The sequence below is a fragment of the Alosa pseudoharengus genome, unplaced genomic scaffold (genome assembly GCF_046254945.1).
Source record: "Alosa pseudoharengus isolate Yale_2024_CS ecotype anadromous, Long Island Sound unplaced genomic scaffold, YU_APseudo_1.1 YU_APseudo_1.1_scf_3, whole genome shotgun sequence".
NCBI classification, from domain to species: domain Eukaryota; kingdom Metazoa; phylum Chordata; class Actinopteri; order Clupeiformes; family Clupeidae; genus Alosa; species Alosa pseudoharengus.
Window position 1 is genome coordinate 27302861 of NW_027468718.1, and position 17061 is coordinate 27319921.

The 17061-nt window shown below is 39.9% G+C and overlaps 1 protein-coding gene across 2 annotated transcripts; it reads right to left on the reverse strand.

The window, feature by feature from the left end:
- Window positions 1-5188: 5188 nt before the first annotated feature.
- Window positions 5189-17050, reverse strand: pofut2 (protein O-fucosyltransferase 2). 2 transcript variants are annotated; one of them, XM_076263767.1, is made up of 10 exons: window positions 16929-17050; window positions 12421-12671; window positions 9750-9894; window positions 9153-9263; window positions 8914-8980; window positions 8511-8636; window positions 8132-8312; window positions 7763-7886; window positions 5588-5661; window positions 5377-5464 (listed from the first exon to the last, which is right to left on the reverse strand). In XM_076263767.1, the coding sequence occupies exons 2-9, from the start codon at window positions 12605-12607 to the stop codon at window positions 5628-5630; spliced, it is 975 nt and encodes a 324-aa protein (XP_076119882.1). In that variant the 5' UTR covers window positions 12608-12671; window positions 16929-17050; the 3' UTR covers window positions 5377-5464; window positions 5588-5627. The 2 variants fall into 2 exon arrangements, with proteins under 2 accessions (XP_076119881.1, XP_076119882.1); XM_076263766.1 differs by lacking the exon at window positions 5588-5661 and having other exon boundaries at window positions 5189-5464.
- Between the last annotated feature and the right edge of the window lie 11 nt (window positions 17051-17061).

Consider the following 17061-nt stretch of genomic DNA (forward strand, 5'->3'; position numbering starts at 1 on the left):
ATATAATCTGGCAATATCATTGCCATGGTGGAGGGATTCTCTGGGGCTGAGCAAATGTGAAAAATATGTGTGCCTTATGGAAATAAATGCCATTTTTTTATTTAGCCCTATGGCTACTCAATTTTGGGCCATTCTCACTTTATAAGCAGTTATCCTGGTCATTGTAAGTGCCATTGACATAGTAATGAAAAATAACCTTTATGCGCTCCATATCTGTGACACGAACTGATCTGACCTGACTGAACCCGAGTTTGCATGTTCTGTGTGTACACTCATGATGATTCTAAAACAACTTTTTACTGCATTGTCATGAACAAAGTGAAGGCAAAAAGGTGTTTCTTTGTCGAATAAATTGGGATGCAATGTGAGTCTCGAATTGGATGCCATGCAGGAATTTGCTAGGATCTCAAAACCGGATTATGAACATGCTTTGCCATAGAGCAGTGTTTCCCAAACTTTTTTTCTGGCGACCCACTTTTTAAAAATGACAGACCATCGCGACCCATTTCACTTCAAATCTACCCTGCAACCACCAATATTGTTTTAGGTCACAGGTTCTCCAACTTTTCTATTAGTCCAGGCAAAGTAGCGTTTTACGACAGACTAATTGTAAAAGAATTTTTTGCAGCTTAGATCATTTCTATGAGGTGTCCAGAACAACATACTAAAAGTCCTAAGAAATCCTAGTTGAGGAAATATGTTAAATTCTCATCAATCCAAGATGTGTGCCAATTAGACCAGGCAACAATAGGCCTACACCATCAATGGGGCTATTTTTTTCCTTTACTCCTATCAAAATTAAACTTTACACAATGAAAGTACCCATGAAAAGTATTTTTTTTTTGTATTACAAGTTTTTTTGAAAATGAATTTGAATATGCAAATGAGCTATACACTAATCAAATATGCCCAAAATACACCCAAATAGGCTTAGGATGTGATCTAACATAGGTTTTGACCTTTCTCACCCTCCCCTTTACTTTGCTGCCCATTCATAATACATAGGATATGAGTAAATTGGGTATATGGCTCATACCTTTGGGTCTGTGCCATTTAGGAAAAACTGTTTCAACCATATAAACCATATATTTTCTGAAAGCTTATACCCTCAGGATGTGATCTAACATGACATGAAACATATTCACATATTTGCATATTCAAATTCATTTTCAAACAAACTTCTAATACAAAATGTTTTACTTTTCATGTAGACTTTCATTGTGTAAAGTTTTATTGTGGTAGGAGTAAAGGAAAAAAATAAGCCTATGGGGGCCTATATTTGATTAGTGTACAGCTCATTTGCATATTCAAATTCATTTTCAAAGAAACTTGTAATACAAAAAAAATTACTTTTTATGGATACTTTCATTGTGTAAAGTTTTTTTTTTTTGATAGACGTAAAGGGAGAAAATAGTCCCATAGGGGTGTATTGTTGTCTGGCCTTATACTGGCACACATCTTGGATTGATGAGAATTAAACATATTTCCTCAACTAGGATTTCTTAGGACTTTTAGTATGTTGTTCTGGACACCTAATAGAAATGATCTATGCTGAAAAAAAATATTTTACAATTAGTTCTATTTTTGGCTCCAAAATGGGTTACTTTGCCTGGACTATATGCCTCCCCCAACCATACATTGCTATAGGATCCCTGCTTTGAACACGGTTGTGTTGCATTTTGAGCATCAGCGTGAAAAGTTGGAAATGAATACTGAAAAGATACGTTTTAATGCGCATCCGAGAGTAGGGGAAATTTTCGCATGTTGTGCAGTAGTCATTCGTCAGCATAGTAAGCTGTTCCTGTAGGCCTATTTCTAAAAAAAATGTTGTAGGCTACGTTGCGTTGCAGACACATGGGTCCATAACACTGACGTCAATTCCAATGTAAACAACAAATAACTCAAGTCGTTATATTGTATTGTTGTATTATATTATATTGTATAGTCGTTATATCAGAACAAGAGGCCTTTGCGCAATAGCCGGAAGAATGCGCCTTTACTTTACTAGAAAACGAGAAGAATAGTGTTTAAAATGCCCATTTAAATTGTAGACTATAATGCACTGTTGTGCATTTTAAATCAGAAATAAGAATGTGAGGAGGTTGCTATTAACTTTAAAGATTGCATCTGCAATCGAAACTGTATGCAAATTTAATGGCCTTATGTCCGGTCTATGGATGTCTGCTTTAGTTGACAGCGCGGTCACTAGATTTGAATCGGTAAAGATGAGGAGCTGGTATCTATTAATGTTCGTGCAAATAGGCGGATTCATGTCCCTCGCACACATTTCTTCTAATTATATGTTTTTTTTTATTTTTGTTAAATCAAACTAGTAACCTTCCACACCCAACGTCTACAACCCAACTGATTTTTACATTGCTCACTTGTAGTAGCCTATAGCCCTAACTGGGTGTGAAAGTGTGTTTTGGGTGGACACTCTGCACTTGTGTGCGTGTGTGTTTGCATGAGAATGTGTGTGGGTGGGGTATGTGTATGAGCCTTGTCAAGGACATCGTTAGAGCGGGGTTAGATGTCACACGGGTAAGTTGTCACATGTGTTAGATCTCAGCCACTCAAGGGCACTTAATACAGAAATGATCAGAATTAGTGTCAGAGGTCATCCACGTTGGAATTTAAAATGAAAGATTTATTACCTTGATGTGAGACAACTTTAACTGTTTTTCATGTCTAAAAGTAAATTTTGAGACATTCAGTCTTTTTCAACTCATTACACAATGGGTTGACATTGACAATAAAAGAATTAGTACCATTTAAAAGTATAAAGAGAGAGCTACAATTCAGTTACCTTTCATCATAGCTACGCTAAAACATGTGGCTGCTGGCCATCTTAGCATTAATGTTCCAACTCATCAACTCACCTGTTACTGAGGTTAAGTAGTAGGCTAGCCTAGTCTACTGTCAAGTTTAACAGATGACTTGAATTGTCCCGCTGCTGCTGCTGCTGCACTAGGCCTACTCACAATGTGATCAGAACCGTAGGCTACACTTCCTGACTGGGCCAATGGTCGTAGATAGAGTGCAGTAATTGGTTCAGTCCCTGCTTTGCAAAGTGTTGTTGAAAACGGCAGCAATTCTTTTTTTTTTTACTTTTCACTGAACGGAGCTGGGGGGGCCAGCAGGGTGGCCAAGCTTTGACCAGTGGTGGCCGTGGCCCCACCTGGCCACCACGTAGCTCCGCCCCTGATTTACAAGTATACCACAAGCACATCTATAGGCTAGCCTACTAATAAACTTAGGCTACTACATAAAGTAGGCTAACAGGGTTCTTGCAGGTTTCAGTAGGCCTAGGCTAAGTCAAATTTAAGACCTTTAAGACATTTTAAGACCATAAAGATTGAAATTTAAGACCTACACGACGCATTACCAAAAAATATTAAAATCAAAGAAATTCTGAAAAAATCATTGAAAAGTCGTTGAAAAAGCATTAATTTAATTTACAGATAAAGCAATCAAAGTAGTAACCTTCCACACCCAACGTCTACAACCCAACTGATTTTTACATTGCTCACTTGTAGTAGCCTATAGCCTACTCAAGGAAAAATATCTGTGTCACGTAGCCTACCAAATGCCCTAAACCTTAAGCCCAAAATGAAAATAATCTAAAACAAACTAGCCCTTAAACAGAATAGATTTCATCAAGGAAGTCAAAAATGAGACTGGAGTTGAAACTGGAGTTGAAACTGGGTGTGAAAGTGTGTTTTGGGTGGACACTCTGCACTTGTGTGCGTGTGTGTTTGCATGAGACTGTGTGTGGGTGGGGTATGTGTATGAGCCTTGTCAAGGACATCGTTAGAGCGGGGTTAGATGTCACACGGGTAAGTTGTCACGTGTTAGATCTCAGCCACTCAAGGGCACTGGTCAAAACTGTTAATACAGAAATGATCAGAATTAGTGTCAGAGGTCATCCACGTTGGAATTTAAAATGAAAGATTTATTACCTTGATGTGAGACAACTTTAACTGTTATACTTCTAAATGGTACTAATTATTTTATTGTCAACCCATTGTGTAATGAGTTAGAAGAAAAAGACTGAATGTCTCAAAATTTACTTTTAGACATGTCTAAAAGTAAATTTTGAGACATTCAGTCTTTTTCTTCTAACTCATTACACAATGGGTTGACAATAAAATAATTAGTACCATTTAGAAGTATAAAGAGAGAGCTACAATTCAGTTACCTTTCATCATAGCTACGCTAAAACATGTGGCTGCTGGCCATCAAAAGAGCTAGCAATGTCAGTTGGGGTTGGTTGTCACATTTTTTGTGGGGTTAGTTGTCACATGTTGGCCTATGGACTCTTCAGTATTTCATTATATCATCATATTACCTTGGTTTCAATAGGGATTTAATCTAAATAGTCTAAAAACAACTTAAAACATAAAATACTAATGAAAAGAACATACTTGATGTTTCCTGTTCATGTTCTCAACGCATAAGATGTATGTAGTTTTGCATTTCAATGAAATTAAACTTTTTACATTATTTTTAAGAATGTATCCATTTTTTCATTTTTATCCTATTGGAATAACATTGGGACAACCCCATAGCGTGTGACAACCTACCCCGTGATGGGGACACGTAGCCGAACTTTAACAAATTCTGAGGAGACGCAGACGTATTTTGCGGGCAGGTATTGCATTTATCACGGGATTTGTAGATTTATCACTGCGTAGGCTACGTACCAACACCAATATCCCCCAGAAAGAACTACAACACACTGAACCAATGTTCTGAGCATTCTGCTGGTAGCAAAGACGCTAGAGCTCTGCTTTGCAAGCTACGACTCAATACTTTTTTGCTACTTTGTAATAACTTTCTGCGGCCAGAGTTTCTGGAAATGAACGACGGTAAAATATTTTTTGACCTGACCTGACGAATGAAAATTTGGCCGTTTTTAAGACGTTTTAAGGCCTTAAATTTAAAGTTCTGAATTTTAGGCTTTTTAAGACCCAGCGGAACTCTGAGTAAACTTGGGAATTGTACTTCAACTGCACTTCAGTTTACTTTATAAAATTTACTTTAAGTATACCTTTTTTTGGTAAGAGTAATGGTTTTTGTTTTTTTATACAGTACTTTACCTGATAAAAAAGTAAAGCAGCTGTTTTTTTTCACTTCAAATCAGATGAAAGGTCATCTGGTGCCAAATGGTCAAGTGCAAATAGACGTGTATAATTACAAAAGTTTTATTTCATTATAAGACACAACAACACTTTAATACTGCAATGTATTTACAAAAGTAAAGAAATTGAACACTGTTTGGCACTCTTTGTCCACGATCATAAAATACAGTCAGTATACTATTTTCCAGTGTGTGGGCTGTTCACATTCTGGTTCACTGTCACCACAAAAGCGATTGTATGTAGTTTTAGGGTCAAAGCCCAAAATTTCTCTCTCCTCGTGAATTCTGAATGAGAAGGTTGAGACTGAGGTACCAACAAAATACCTGGAGAACAACAGAGAATTGCATGATAAATGAAACAAGCTTGTTAGGAAATAACAGTATGGAAAATTCAGGGATGGGCAGCGTCAACAGTGTGTAGGAGGTCAGTGAAAGTTAAGAATGCACCTGTGAACCTTGGCCTGATGTTTTGGTATGAAAGAAGTCTCTACAAGTCTCTCCAGTGGAAATGTACAACCAGTCTGTTGAATGGCAAACTGATTTACTAGTGATCTTCACTAGAGCACTCAAATAAACTCAAATGGCTGAACTCTAATGAAAAACACGAGTACCACAATATGCACCATGGGTCAGTTTCTCGTACATGGATTAAGCCTAGTCCTATCACTAAAAGAAACTTAAACATTGCTATTCAAAAAGGTTTAGTCTTGGACTAGGCTTAATCAATGAAAAGGACATTGGCCAATGTGTATAATGTGCTACTCATATTTTTAGAGTTCACATATTTGAGTAATATCAGCCATGTAGTGTCATGCACAGATTTGTGTGGCCTCTGCTACTTTGTATGAATGTCACCTCTACCTTACCTCACCCGCTCCAGAAGGCAGATAGCAATCATGTATAAGCATTATTTACACCTTGTTTGACTGGTTCATGTCTTCAGATAATAGGCTGATGACTCACCCTCCCTCATGCCCAAAACGAATAGTTTAAATCAGAGATGGACAGAAACTTCGTATGACAAACTACTAGTATACAACTTATAACCAACGCATACCATGCCATGCAGAATTATTGGCACCTTTGGTTAAGATGACTAAAAACAGGTATAAAAATGTATCTTTTGGAGATTTGCTGTAATCTCAGACACGTCTTTTGCAGTATATGCGTCAAAGCTTTGTCAAACGGAGGTCCGACCCTTCGGGTGATTCAGATATGATGCTAACATGCTGACATTATGTGATCATATGTGTGAACGACACCGACACACATGAACCGAATCTCAGTGTGGTTGAACAGGTTGAACACGCACATGAACAGAATCTCGCTTCATTCAGACACAAGCTCATTTACATAATGTCCGTAAGAAAATACTAGGAGGGGAGTAGTGTAAGAGCCGGCTAAGTTCGGAATTCCAAATAGCCCGTTATGTTGTTCAGATATACGGCCCAGCTGTTTGACATCCGCAAAACATGCAGACTTACACCTAGGTCTGAAAGCAGCTATTGAAAACAATCAGGAAAAATCCAACCTTGAAGGGAAGCAAATTTATTCTGAGTAAAAGGAATATCTCATAAAAAATAAATATCTTATTTACATCGCCCACAACTATGGCACCCCAGAGATTGACAGATTTCCATTGAAAATGTTTTTCCTTGGGGTTTGTGATGCCATGCACGTTATTAAGGTTCCCAAGATCTTTAGGAATAAAAACAGCCCCACAATATCATAGTCCATCCACCAGAATTCTCATTAGACATGGTCTTTTCAGTATAGTCATTCTTCTATGTATGCTAAACCCACCTAAAATGTTTCTTGCCAAAGATGAAATTTTCATTTCATCTGACAATAGACCACAATTCCATACAAAGTCACTGTACCATTCAGTAACTCCTGCCGTTACATTTGTAATTTTTGGGGGGAACTTGGCGACCCCAAGATGATACCTTTTTCTGTAACTCTCCATTAGTGGTTCTTATGGAATGTTTTGCCTCCCTTACCATCATCCATCTTTTTAATTACTGTTTTAACTGTAAATATGGACATTTTCAACAAAGTACCTCGTTTTTATAGCCATTCCCTGACTAATAAATGTCAATGTTTTTATTTAAATTTAGTGTATTCTCTAGTCTTTTCCATGTTGACAAATGACTAGGGGATTTTGCCTCTGTGTCACTTTATTTCCATACCTTAGTGAAAAAGAAAGTCATGAACTACTTCTGAAATTTCACCGCCACTGATTAACTTAAAGAAGTTTAATATATATAGGGAAATGCTTCTGTTAAATTTTGTAAATTTTCTAGGGGTGCCAATAATTGTGGACAACGTGTTTTTGTTTTTTAAAAATATATATTATATTTTTTATACATAATTATTTATTATATAATATTATTTATTTCAGATTTCCATTTTTCTCAGAATAAATCTGCTTCCCTTCAAGGTTGGACTTTTACTCATTGTTCTCATTATGAGATTACAATAAATATTTTTGTATGCTTGTTTTTTGTCACCTTTACCAAAGGTGCCAATGATTTTGGAGGGTACTGTATGTGGTAAATATACTGAATCCTAGTAGTAATGTAAGACACATACAATAATAACAATACAATTAAAACACTGCACCTGGCATGGGCACAGATCCACTGGTCAATGATGGCAACACCACCATCTTTGAGGAGCTCCAGGTCCTCCCAAGTGGGTTCAAAGCGCACCATCTCTGGCAACATACGCTTCAACTTGGCTAATTCTGTCAAAACCATAATAAGGACATACGTTGTTTAATGGAACGGAACTTTTATCCAAAGAAAAGAGAAGTGCCTTTGTATCCCAACTTACTTATCTATATCCACATGCAAAAATATGTACAGCCTATATACACAGTCCCTATTCACATGTAAAACTATGCACTTCGAATTCCCTATTCTAATTTCCACATCACGTGGGTAAATGCCCGAATTCAAAAAGAGAACTAAAACACATGGAATGCAATACCTTCTTCATCCGCATCCGTGGCAACAAAGAGATTCTCTAGTGCGTGCTTCTTCATGAGACTACGGATTTTTTTCACAGCCCCTTTGAGGCTGGGGACATCTTCTCGGTGTCCCCATATGAAATCTTTCCTTCGGAGATGGACAGCTAGATATGGGCCACCCTTGGCACTGCCCAACTTGGCCTGCATAGATTGTATGAGATGTTAAACTCTTACCACACAGTGTTTACAATGAAGTGAACAAATTAATAAGAATACATGTACCTAATGCAAATAATTAAAAAACAACAATTTAAAACCCACACAAAATTTACACAAATTCCACATCAAACACTGCAAAATTATGGGATGACATGAAATCAATCATAACAAAATGGCCACCTTCATCAGTCTCCAGTCCTCACTGTACACAGTATGGTCTTTTTCATCTGTAGAGTTCAAGTACTTGGCTCTGAAATCATTTCCAATGATGCGAAGGTGTTTTGCAAACACCATACTGCGTCTTGTCTAGAGGAGAGGGTAGAAAAGAAACACTTGGGGTAACACAAAAAGTAACACAAATCCATTTTTATGAATTTAAAGGAAATTGGTAGATTTGGACAAGATAGCAATGGCAAAGGTGCCTTAAAAGATCAAACAACAATATTAGAGGAGGAAATTCCTGAGTAGAGATGATGAGAAGTTGTTGTTAATTGCTCAAACATCCAAAATGTTTAATCCAATGTTTCTAAACATACAGTAGTTATGCAAATATCAGAATACTCATCAGAATAATGTAACTTACATCCCAATAATCTTTCCCAGCATAGTGATCATGGAGGACAGTTTCTGCTCTGTCAAGCATTACTGACCTGCAGTCAAACGAGAGAATCATTCCAACTTTTAACTTCTTACACATGCAAAACAGATGAGGCCAATTTCCCTCACGGGATCAAAAGAGTATATATACTTATACAATAGTCAACTTGCAAGCTCCATAAGACCCAATCCATAATGACATCTTAACGTCAGATGAAAACTTACGTTGCTGTAATATTTGTTTGCAGAAAAGGGGCCAAGACAGAGGCATGACCTTGTGCAGACAAACAGGTGACGTTGATCCCTCGAGTCTCCTCATAACCCCAAAACCAACCCCTATGGCAGAAACCAGACAATAAATCTCAAAGGACAGAGAGACAGCTACTCTTTGGCAATGCATATTGTATTAATTTCAAGTAACTGATGTCAGGTTTTGTAAAGATAAATACAGAAGACTGACAGCATTACACAAAAATTTGTTTGAGACATTGTCTACCCTGCATGCACTCCTAAAACATTTGTGTTTGTCCAGGGCTTAAAGCAGAGAAAGGCATTGGAAACTTCTGAATCATTATATATTTAATTCAGCCTATCACATGTCTGAATTCTGGCACAGTGCCTGAGAACTTTAAGCCCTGCACTATGACAGAAAATGATTGAAATGCCACTATCAAAGTTTGTTTAAGGCACTGCTCAACTAGTGCAGGAGTTAATGCACAAATTGACATGTGCAATGACAGACAAAGCCAAACAGATAAGCACATACAAAAAATAGTTGGCAAAAGATACTCTGCTTAAATTATTTTTGTGGCTGGGTGTTACCTGTAGTAGCCCTGCTTGTCTTTTGAGTACATGAGGCGTTCAATGCAGGGCCGCTCATCCACCTTCTCGTCCCATTTCCCATCTGTCCAGCCCTCGGCATAGTTCTGCAGGACCAGCACCTGATCAATGAAGGGCCCTCCTGACTCTGAGAGAAGGGAAAAATGGATCTCATTAATCAGTGAAGAATTTATGACAGAAAACTGACTACGCAACTATGATTTACACTTCAGAATGACGTGTACTTTAAAGGTCCCCTGTGTAACGTTTTCAGTTGTATGTTAACAAAATCAACATTTCCCTTTCATAAATGTGGCCCCATTCATGTTTAATTACCACCACCACCACCAAATCGAAGCATAGCCTACCTATTGGCTTAGAAATCCTCATTTACATCAACATAGTGCAGTGTCGACCATGTACGCGCGCCATTAAAGATGGCCAGCAAGGAAGGGACATATGCAAAATACAGCTCAGTCTTGCATGCATAGAAAAAACATTAGCTTGGATTCATCTGCAGAATTTCCCTACATTCAGCAGTGTAAGTTACGAACCCATTTTCTACAAGTCATGTCTTGCTTCCTAATAATCCAACATTGAAATTGTATTATCCAACTAACTAAATAAAGAGAAAAATAACTTTGTTCGTGATCTGTCACTGTCTCACTTGATCTCTATTTTCTAGAGCCAGAGACAGTTAACAAACTAACCTAACATTTGCGAGAACTAGTAGACTACCACAAAGTTGCTGAACATGTGTTGTTTCAGGTTAGCTTGCAACAATATTTAACATTCATATAATGTTTATTCAACAAAGTTTAACTATAGTCCTTAGCTGCTACCTAGCTAGCGAACATAACTAGCCATTCCCATTCACTTTCCGTATTTATTCCGTGTCCGTAAGAGTGTTTCATTGGCATCACACACAAGCAATGGCAATAAAATAGTACGCAAAATTTCATTAATATGTTGTTATTGCTTATTCAGAGAGAGGTTTATGCTTTGACGTGCCTAGGAGTAACTAGTGCCAGTTTTGATGTGTGAAGGCTCCCGTAGTTTTTAAAGGAATTATCCGGAGTAAAATGCACTTTAGTCCTTAGGAGTCGATTGCCGACTGTGGAGTAACATGCTCTGGAAATTCACAATTTCGTCGCCGTTTAAAAAAAAAAAAAAAAAAAAAAAACATAGTCCAGTATTTCTTTTAAAATTGAAATGAAGTTGTATGCAACAGCAAACCCTAGCTTACTAACAGGTTGGAATTTTGAAATGTCACATGACGTGATGTCGTGCAACGACGTGATGCAATCGACTCCTACGGACTTTCCCCTAAAGATGCCAGCTGCAGCAGCAACATTTCCGGAAAGGTACTGGCTTGATAAAATTCATTCTGGACTCTCTATCCGACCACATAAAGACCTCCGGATACTTCGGTTTGGCTTTAGGGACCCTCTACTCACTACCACGTAAGTGTAATGTTGGTTGGAACTGTAGAAGAGGTATAAAAATAGCGTTTTGTAGCGGTTAAATGACATGCCCTGGTCACTTCCAGGCTAACAAGTTTTGACTAAAAACGGTAAAATCGAACTTTCTCAAAACACATCCGAATGACATGATTTTGATGTCAACTCAACGTATGTACTCCCAATCATCCGTAAATTGATCTAAAGTGCATTTTACTCCGGATAATTCCTTTAACAAGGCAGCGCTTGAGACATTGGTTGCTGTATAACTCCTAATCACTAGATGGGAGAATTTCTTACACAGGGGGGCTTTAATGGCTTTTACCTAAAATTGCTGGGTCGTTGGATTTATTGAAAATAGACAATTGAATGAATGTTGAAATTAGGGTTCACAACGTTGGATGACAACAGAGAAATAAAAAATGCGCTTGTCGTCTTCCACTCACACCTGTTCACACCTCATTTACATCTCGAGTTCTTCAGGGCCAAACTAAAGTACCTACCCTGTAGAAGTTCCGAGGCTGTTGTCTAAAGGAAACGCAAACAAAGGGCCCCAGCCCTGTAAAACCAGCAGCAGCAACTGGAATCCATGCATTTCCACAGAATTATTTTTGGAATCTGATCCCTTATCATACCTGTTCATTCTTACTCGTCGCTCGACTTATCGTGACTAAGTTCAAGATGGCTGCAAACGCTAAACTTTGTGAAGATACTGTCTGTATAAATCGTTTTGTAAGTAAACTACCAGTGCTTTTTCAAAGTTCTCAATGTCTCGTTTTAAATGTCAGGGCCGTCGGAAGTCTACCAATGAAGTGTGGAGATACATTGAGCCTCGTAAATGGTGTAAAACAGTGATTTATTTGCATGGCTAGCCCGATGCCGAAGCACCACCATTGAAAAAGCTGTTGGTAGCATCGGCTAACTAGCGCCAGATTTTGGAGTGCAGGGGACAAGCCGAGATGGGCTATGAGACATACGTTCACACTCGGTATCATGTTTCAACACACTTTAGGTCAATATCACACCGGAATTCTCCTTTAAAACCTAATATGTTTGAAATCTTAGCAATAAAATAGCTTAGTTGAGATCTGACACTTGTTTCACTGTCCATTTGTATTTCAGCCTGGCCCTTCCTGTAAACATGGATTTCATTACCATCTGTTTTTATATGCTAACTCAAGTTGGTGCAAACTGAGATTAATCAGGCATCTCACCAGCGATGAACTCTTCATATTCTATGACTGGGACATTGGCCTGGAGGCTGGTCACACTAAAGAACTCTCCCCAGGGAATGCGCATTTGATGTATGTCAGGACTCTGCCAGTGGTAGAGACGACCCCAGGGTGGCAACACCAACACCCAGTCCCCTTCTTTCCTGAGCGTTTTCACCAAAGACGCCATACGGATGAATACATCTCGTCGCAGGTTAAAACCCTCTGGGGGATTCACATCATAGAGCAAATACCTAAAAGTAATGAAAGAAGAGGGTCATGAAAGTGCAAGTATCACTTATACTTTCTACTCAGTCATTGACTAACAACACAGTTCAAAACATAGGCTATAACCATTTACCAGAACCAGATAAACTTGATAGACCACCCTGCTGGGGAAAAAACAGTGCAAGATTTCATTCTGCCCGATGAAATGAGCATATGATGCCCAATCGTGTACCAAATAGTGTGTTCTTATTGTTCCTGCTCTGCCATTTATCTGGGGCCAGGAAGAAATTGAGGTGTGAGAAAACAAGAGAATTAGTATGGGAGAAGTATGGGGGAAGGCCTCTGATAAGTCAGGGTGTTATCTACTCATTACCTACCTGAACTTCTGCATGGACATTGTTGTTCCCACCAGAACTGTACGCTGCTTTCCTAACAACAAGCCTTGGATAACCAGCAATGTCAAGACCCTTCTTAACATGAAAAAGATGGCGTTCAGAGAGGGGGACATGGCAGAGCTGAGGCACGTGCAGGGGGAACTCAAAGTGGAGCTGAAGGAGGCTAAGGAGGACTACAGAAGTAAGGTGGAACAGAAGTTGCAGGAAAACAACTTGAAGGAGACATGGGACTGCATGAAGGTTATCACTGGGCTGAAGAAGAACAGCAGCTCTGTGGAGGGGGACCTGGACAGGGCGAACCAGTTGAACCACTTCTACAACAGGTTTGACTACCCTGCTCCAGCTCCAATGGCGGTGGTCTGTCCACCATCCCCCAGCAACCACCCCCACACCCCCTCAATACCAGTGCAACACTCACCTCCATCATCACAGGCTATCGTACAACCACCATCACTGGATATTGCACCCCTCCCCCACATGGCGATCACGAACAATGAGGTGACAACGACCTCAGGCAACAGCTGAGGTACGCCTTGGACAAGTTCCAACACTGTGGAAGACATCATGCCTCACCCCTGTCCCTAAGAAGCCACACCCTAGTGAGCTTAATGACTACAGACCTGTCGCTCTTACATCACAAGACAATGGAGCGATTGGTCTTAGGTATGCTCAGACCCCAGGTACGCCATGCACTAGACCCGTTAACAGTTTGCATACCAGGAGAAAGTGGGCGTGGACGATGCCATCACTTATCTTCTACACAGGACACATTCTCACCTAGACAAGGGGAAAAGTGCTGTGAAAATCATGTTCTTTGATTTCTCAAGTGCTTTTAACACCATTCAACCCCTCAGATTGGGAGACAAGCTCTTGCAGACGGGTGTGGACGCTCACCTGGTAAACTGGATTACAGATTACCTGACCGAGCGACCACAGTTCGTCAGACTGAAGAACTATCTCTCTGACACTGTGATCAGCAGCACTGGAGCGCCACAGGGAACTGTGCTCTCTCCAGTCCTGTTCACCCTGTACACATCTGACTTCTGCTACAACACCGAGTCATGCCACATGCAGAAGTTTTCTGACGATACTGCAATTGTGGGGTGTATCAGGAACGGACAGGAGGAGGAGTACAGGAGCCTGGTGGAGGACTTTGTGCAATGGTGCAAACTCAATCATCTTAAACTCAACACTTCAAAGACCAAGGAGATGGTGGTGGATTTCCGCAGGTCTAAGCCCACTCTGCTACCAGTCCACATCGATGGGGTCAATGTGGATGTGGTAAGCACCTACAAGTATCTGGGTCTCCACCTGGACAAGAAACTGGACTGGTCAGCCAACACTGATGCACTCTACCAGAAAGGGCAGAGCAGGCTTTACTTCCTGAGGAGGCTGTGGTCCTTCAATGTGTGCAGCAAGCTCCTCAGGATGTTCTACCAGTCTGTTGTTGCTAGCGTCCTCTTCTATGCAGTAGTATGCTGGCGAGGAAGCACAAGGAAGAAGGATGCGGGGCGAATTGACAGGCTGGTAAGGAAAGCTGGCTCTGTAGTGGGAGCTGAACTGGAGTGCATCACTTCACTATCTGACAAAAGGACCCTAAACAAACTGATCAACATCTTGGACAATGAGTGTCACCCACTCCACAGCACTATTGTTAAGCAGAAGAGCCTGATCAGCTGGAGACTTCGCTCACTGCCTTGCACAACAGACAGACTGAGAAAGTCATTTGTCCCCAGGGCCATTGAACTGTTCAATGCTTCACTTAAGGGAAGAGGAGAGATAGACTTCTCTGCATAGTCTGTCTGCCTCTTCACCCCCTCCATGTTTGGATACTGTCTGTCCACTAGCCACTTTTTACCACTAGCCACTTTTACCACTGTCTTTCTGCCTCACAGTTTGCGTGCTATATTAGCACATATGCATAACCCCTCCCTCCATGCCACAGCCGAACTGTGGCCACACTTATACCTTTTCTTAAAATAGTTAAATATATAGATAGATAGACTTTATTTCTGCATTGTTGCACTGTTGGACTTACTCATTTGCACTATCACCAAGACCACTATCACCATTGCACTATCACCATGACACTCATTCACACAGAGCACCTTACCTTACCTTAACCTGGCCCTAGCCAGATGAATGTCGTTCCGCTAGCTCCGCCTAGCTTCACTCACATCCATCTGGAACCTCTTCCATTGAGAGTGATTTCTCCAACCAACTTTATGGTTCAGGACGCAGGGCGGGAGTTTCATAGATGTGACATAGCGTAGAAGCGACTGTGAGACTGTTATCAGCGTCACGGGTTGGCTTCGATGAGAGTGGTTGAAGTAGCACGTCAATAGATGACGGACAAGTGGCTTATTCAATCATATGCAAGCATTTTTTGATTAGGTCCAGCCTTCTGAAACGACATTTCAATGGATCGGTTCCAGATGGATGAGTGGAGCTAGCGGAACGACATTCATCTGGCTAGGGCCAGGTTAACCTTACCTTACTATGCACAGAGAATCACAGGCTCAGTCCCTGCCTCAGTCATTGCAAGCGCCTCTGATTGATTAATCACCACTGTGTGGATACTGTTTTTAGAATTGATTTAGATTAAGTGCTAGTTAGTATAATTTGTATTTTAGTATATTTAGTATATTCTTTATCTTCTACTGTCCTTATTGCTTAGTTGTGTTTTTACATTATATACTTTAATTACTTTTTATGCTGTTAAAGAATGTGTATGTGTATCTATCTATCTATCTATCTATTAACATTTAGAGTGTAGGAGGGAAACAGAATATCTGCCAATAGTTTGAGACACTCAATAGTTTTTTTCCCTTCAGTACTCTCTTACAAGACTCTTCAAGATTTATCAAGGTTCAGTCTACAAGATTGGTGCCCAGAAGTATGTCACATGTACTTCTGTGATTGTTTTTCTTACAACAGTTAAAAAAAACAGCTTGTGTTGGTAGCTGATTTGAGTTGGTCTAAGATGGTCTAGAACAGGGGTCGGCAACCTTTTCTCTTAAAAGTAAACCAGAAGTAAAAATAAATCTGTCTGGGGCCGCAAAGATGTCGGAAGCATTTAAAAGAAATCAGTTTAGACATCTCTATCTTTGTTAGCCTCAGGCATATGGCATAATTGTCATCTGTATGTGGTGTATTGTACAGTATAATACTTTCACTAACTGTTAATGTGTTGGGACAGCTTGAAGCTTAACAAAAATATGAAATTGTTAGAAATATTTCATAACTTCCATTTTTAGAGGAAGCCAAGGAGCCACTAGAGAGGAACTAAAGGGCCGCATGTGGCCCTCGGGCCACAGGTTGCCTACACCTGGTCTAGATGTATGCAAGCTGGAGATAGTAAGAGGCTGGCGGACCACTGTCGGCCCTCTGGGAGCAGTTCTGGCAGTTTAATTAAAATGTAAACATAATTTTAATAACATTTCATGTCTTTTCTTAAAATTCACAACAAGTTAAATTAAAAGTGATGGTAGTCCAGCTGTGGACCAGAGGTGGCACGGCACCACGTACACCAGGCTCCTATCCGCTATCTGCATCTGGGTGTGACCATCAAGCTGGTCATGCTGGTGTAACTTGATCATGACCAAAACCTGCTAAGAGTAACCTGCAAAACCAGCTAGAATAACCATCGGTGTATACTGTATGAAATGTAGACAGAACAGGCTAGCCTATTTGTGCAAAGGATAAGATTTTGAGGATAAGCTAATTAATCCATTGCTGTGAATATTGTTTAAAAACGTTTTATGTCATTGCATTATATTATTTACAAGCCTATAGACCACTGGGGTAGCGTATGTATGTAGGCTACAAAGTATCTGTTTAGCGTCAGTGTTGAGAACAGCTGTAGCCTACAGTGCAACTGTAGCCTACCTCAGATCCTTTGCAATTGCTGACTGGCTGACAGAATTCCCTGCATGAAAAGCAAAATCCTTAGTTTCGGATTCAGCAATTGTCACAACTGAAAATGACAACACGGCGAGCCTAAAAACGTTACAATAGATTG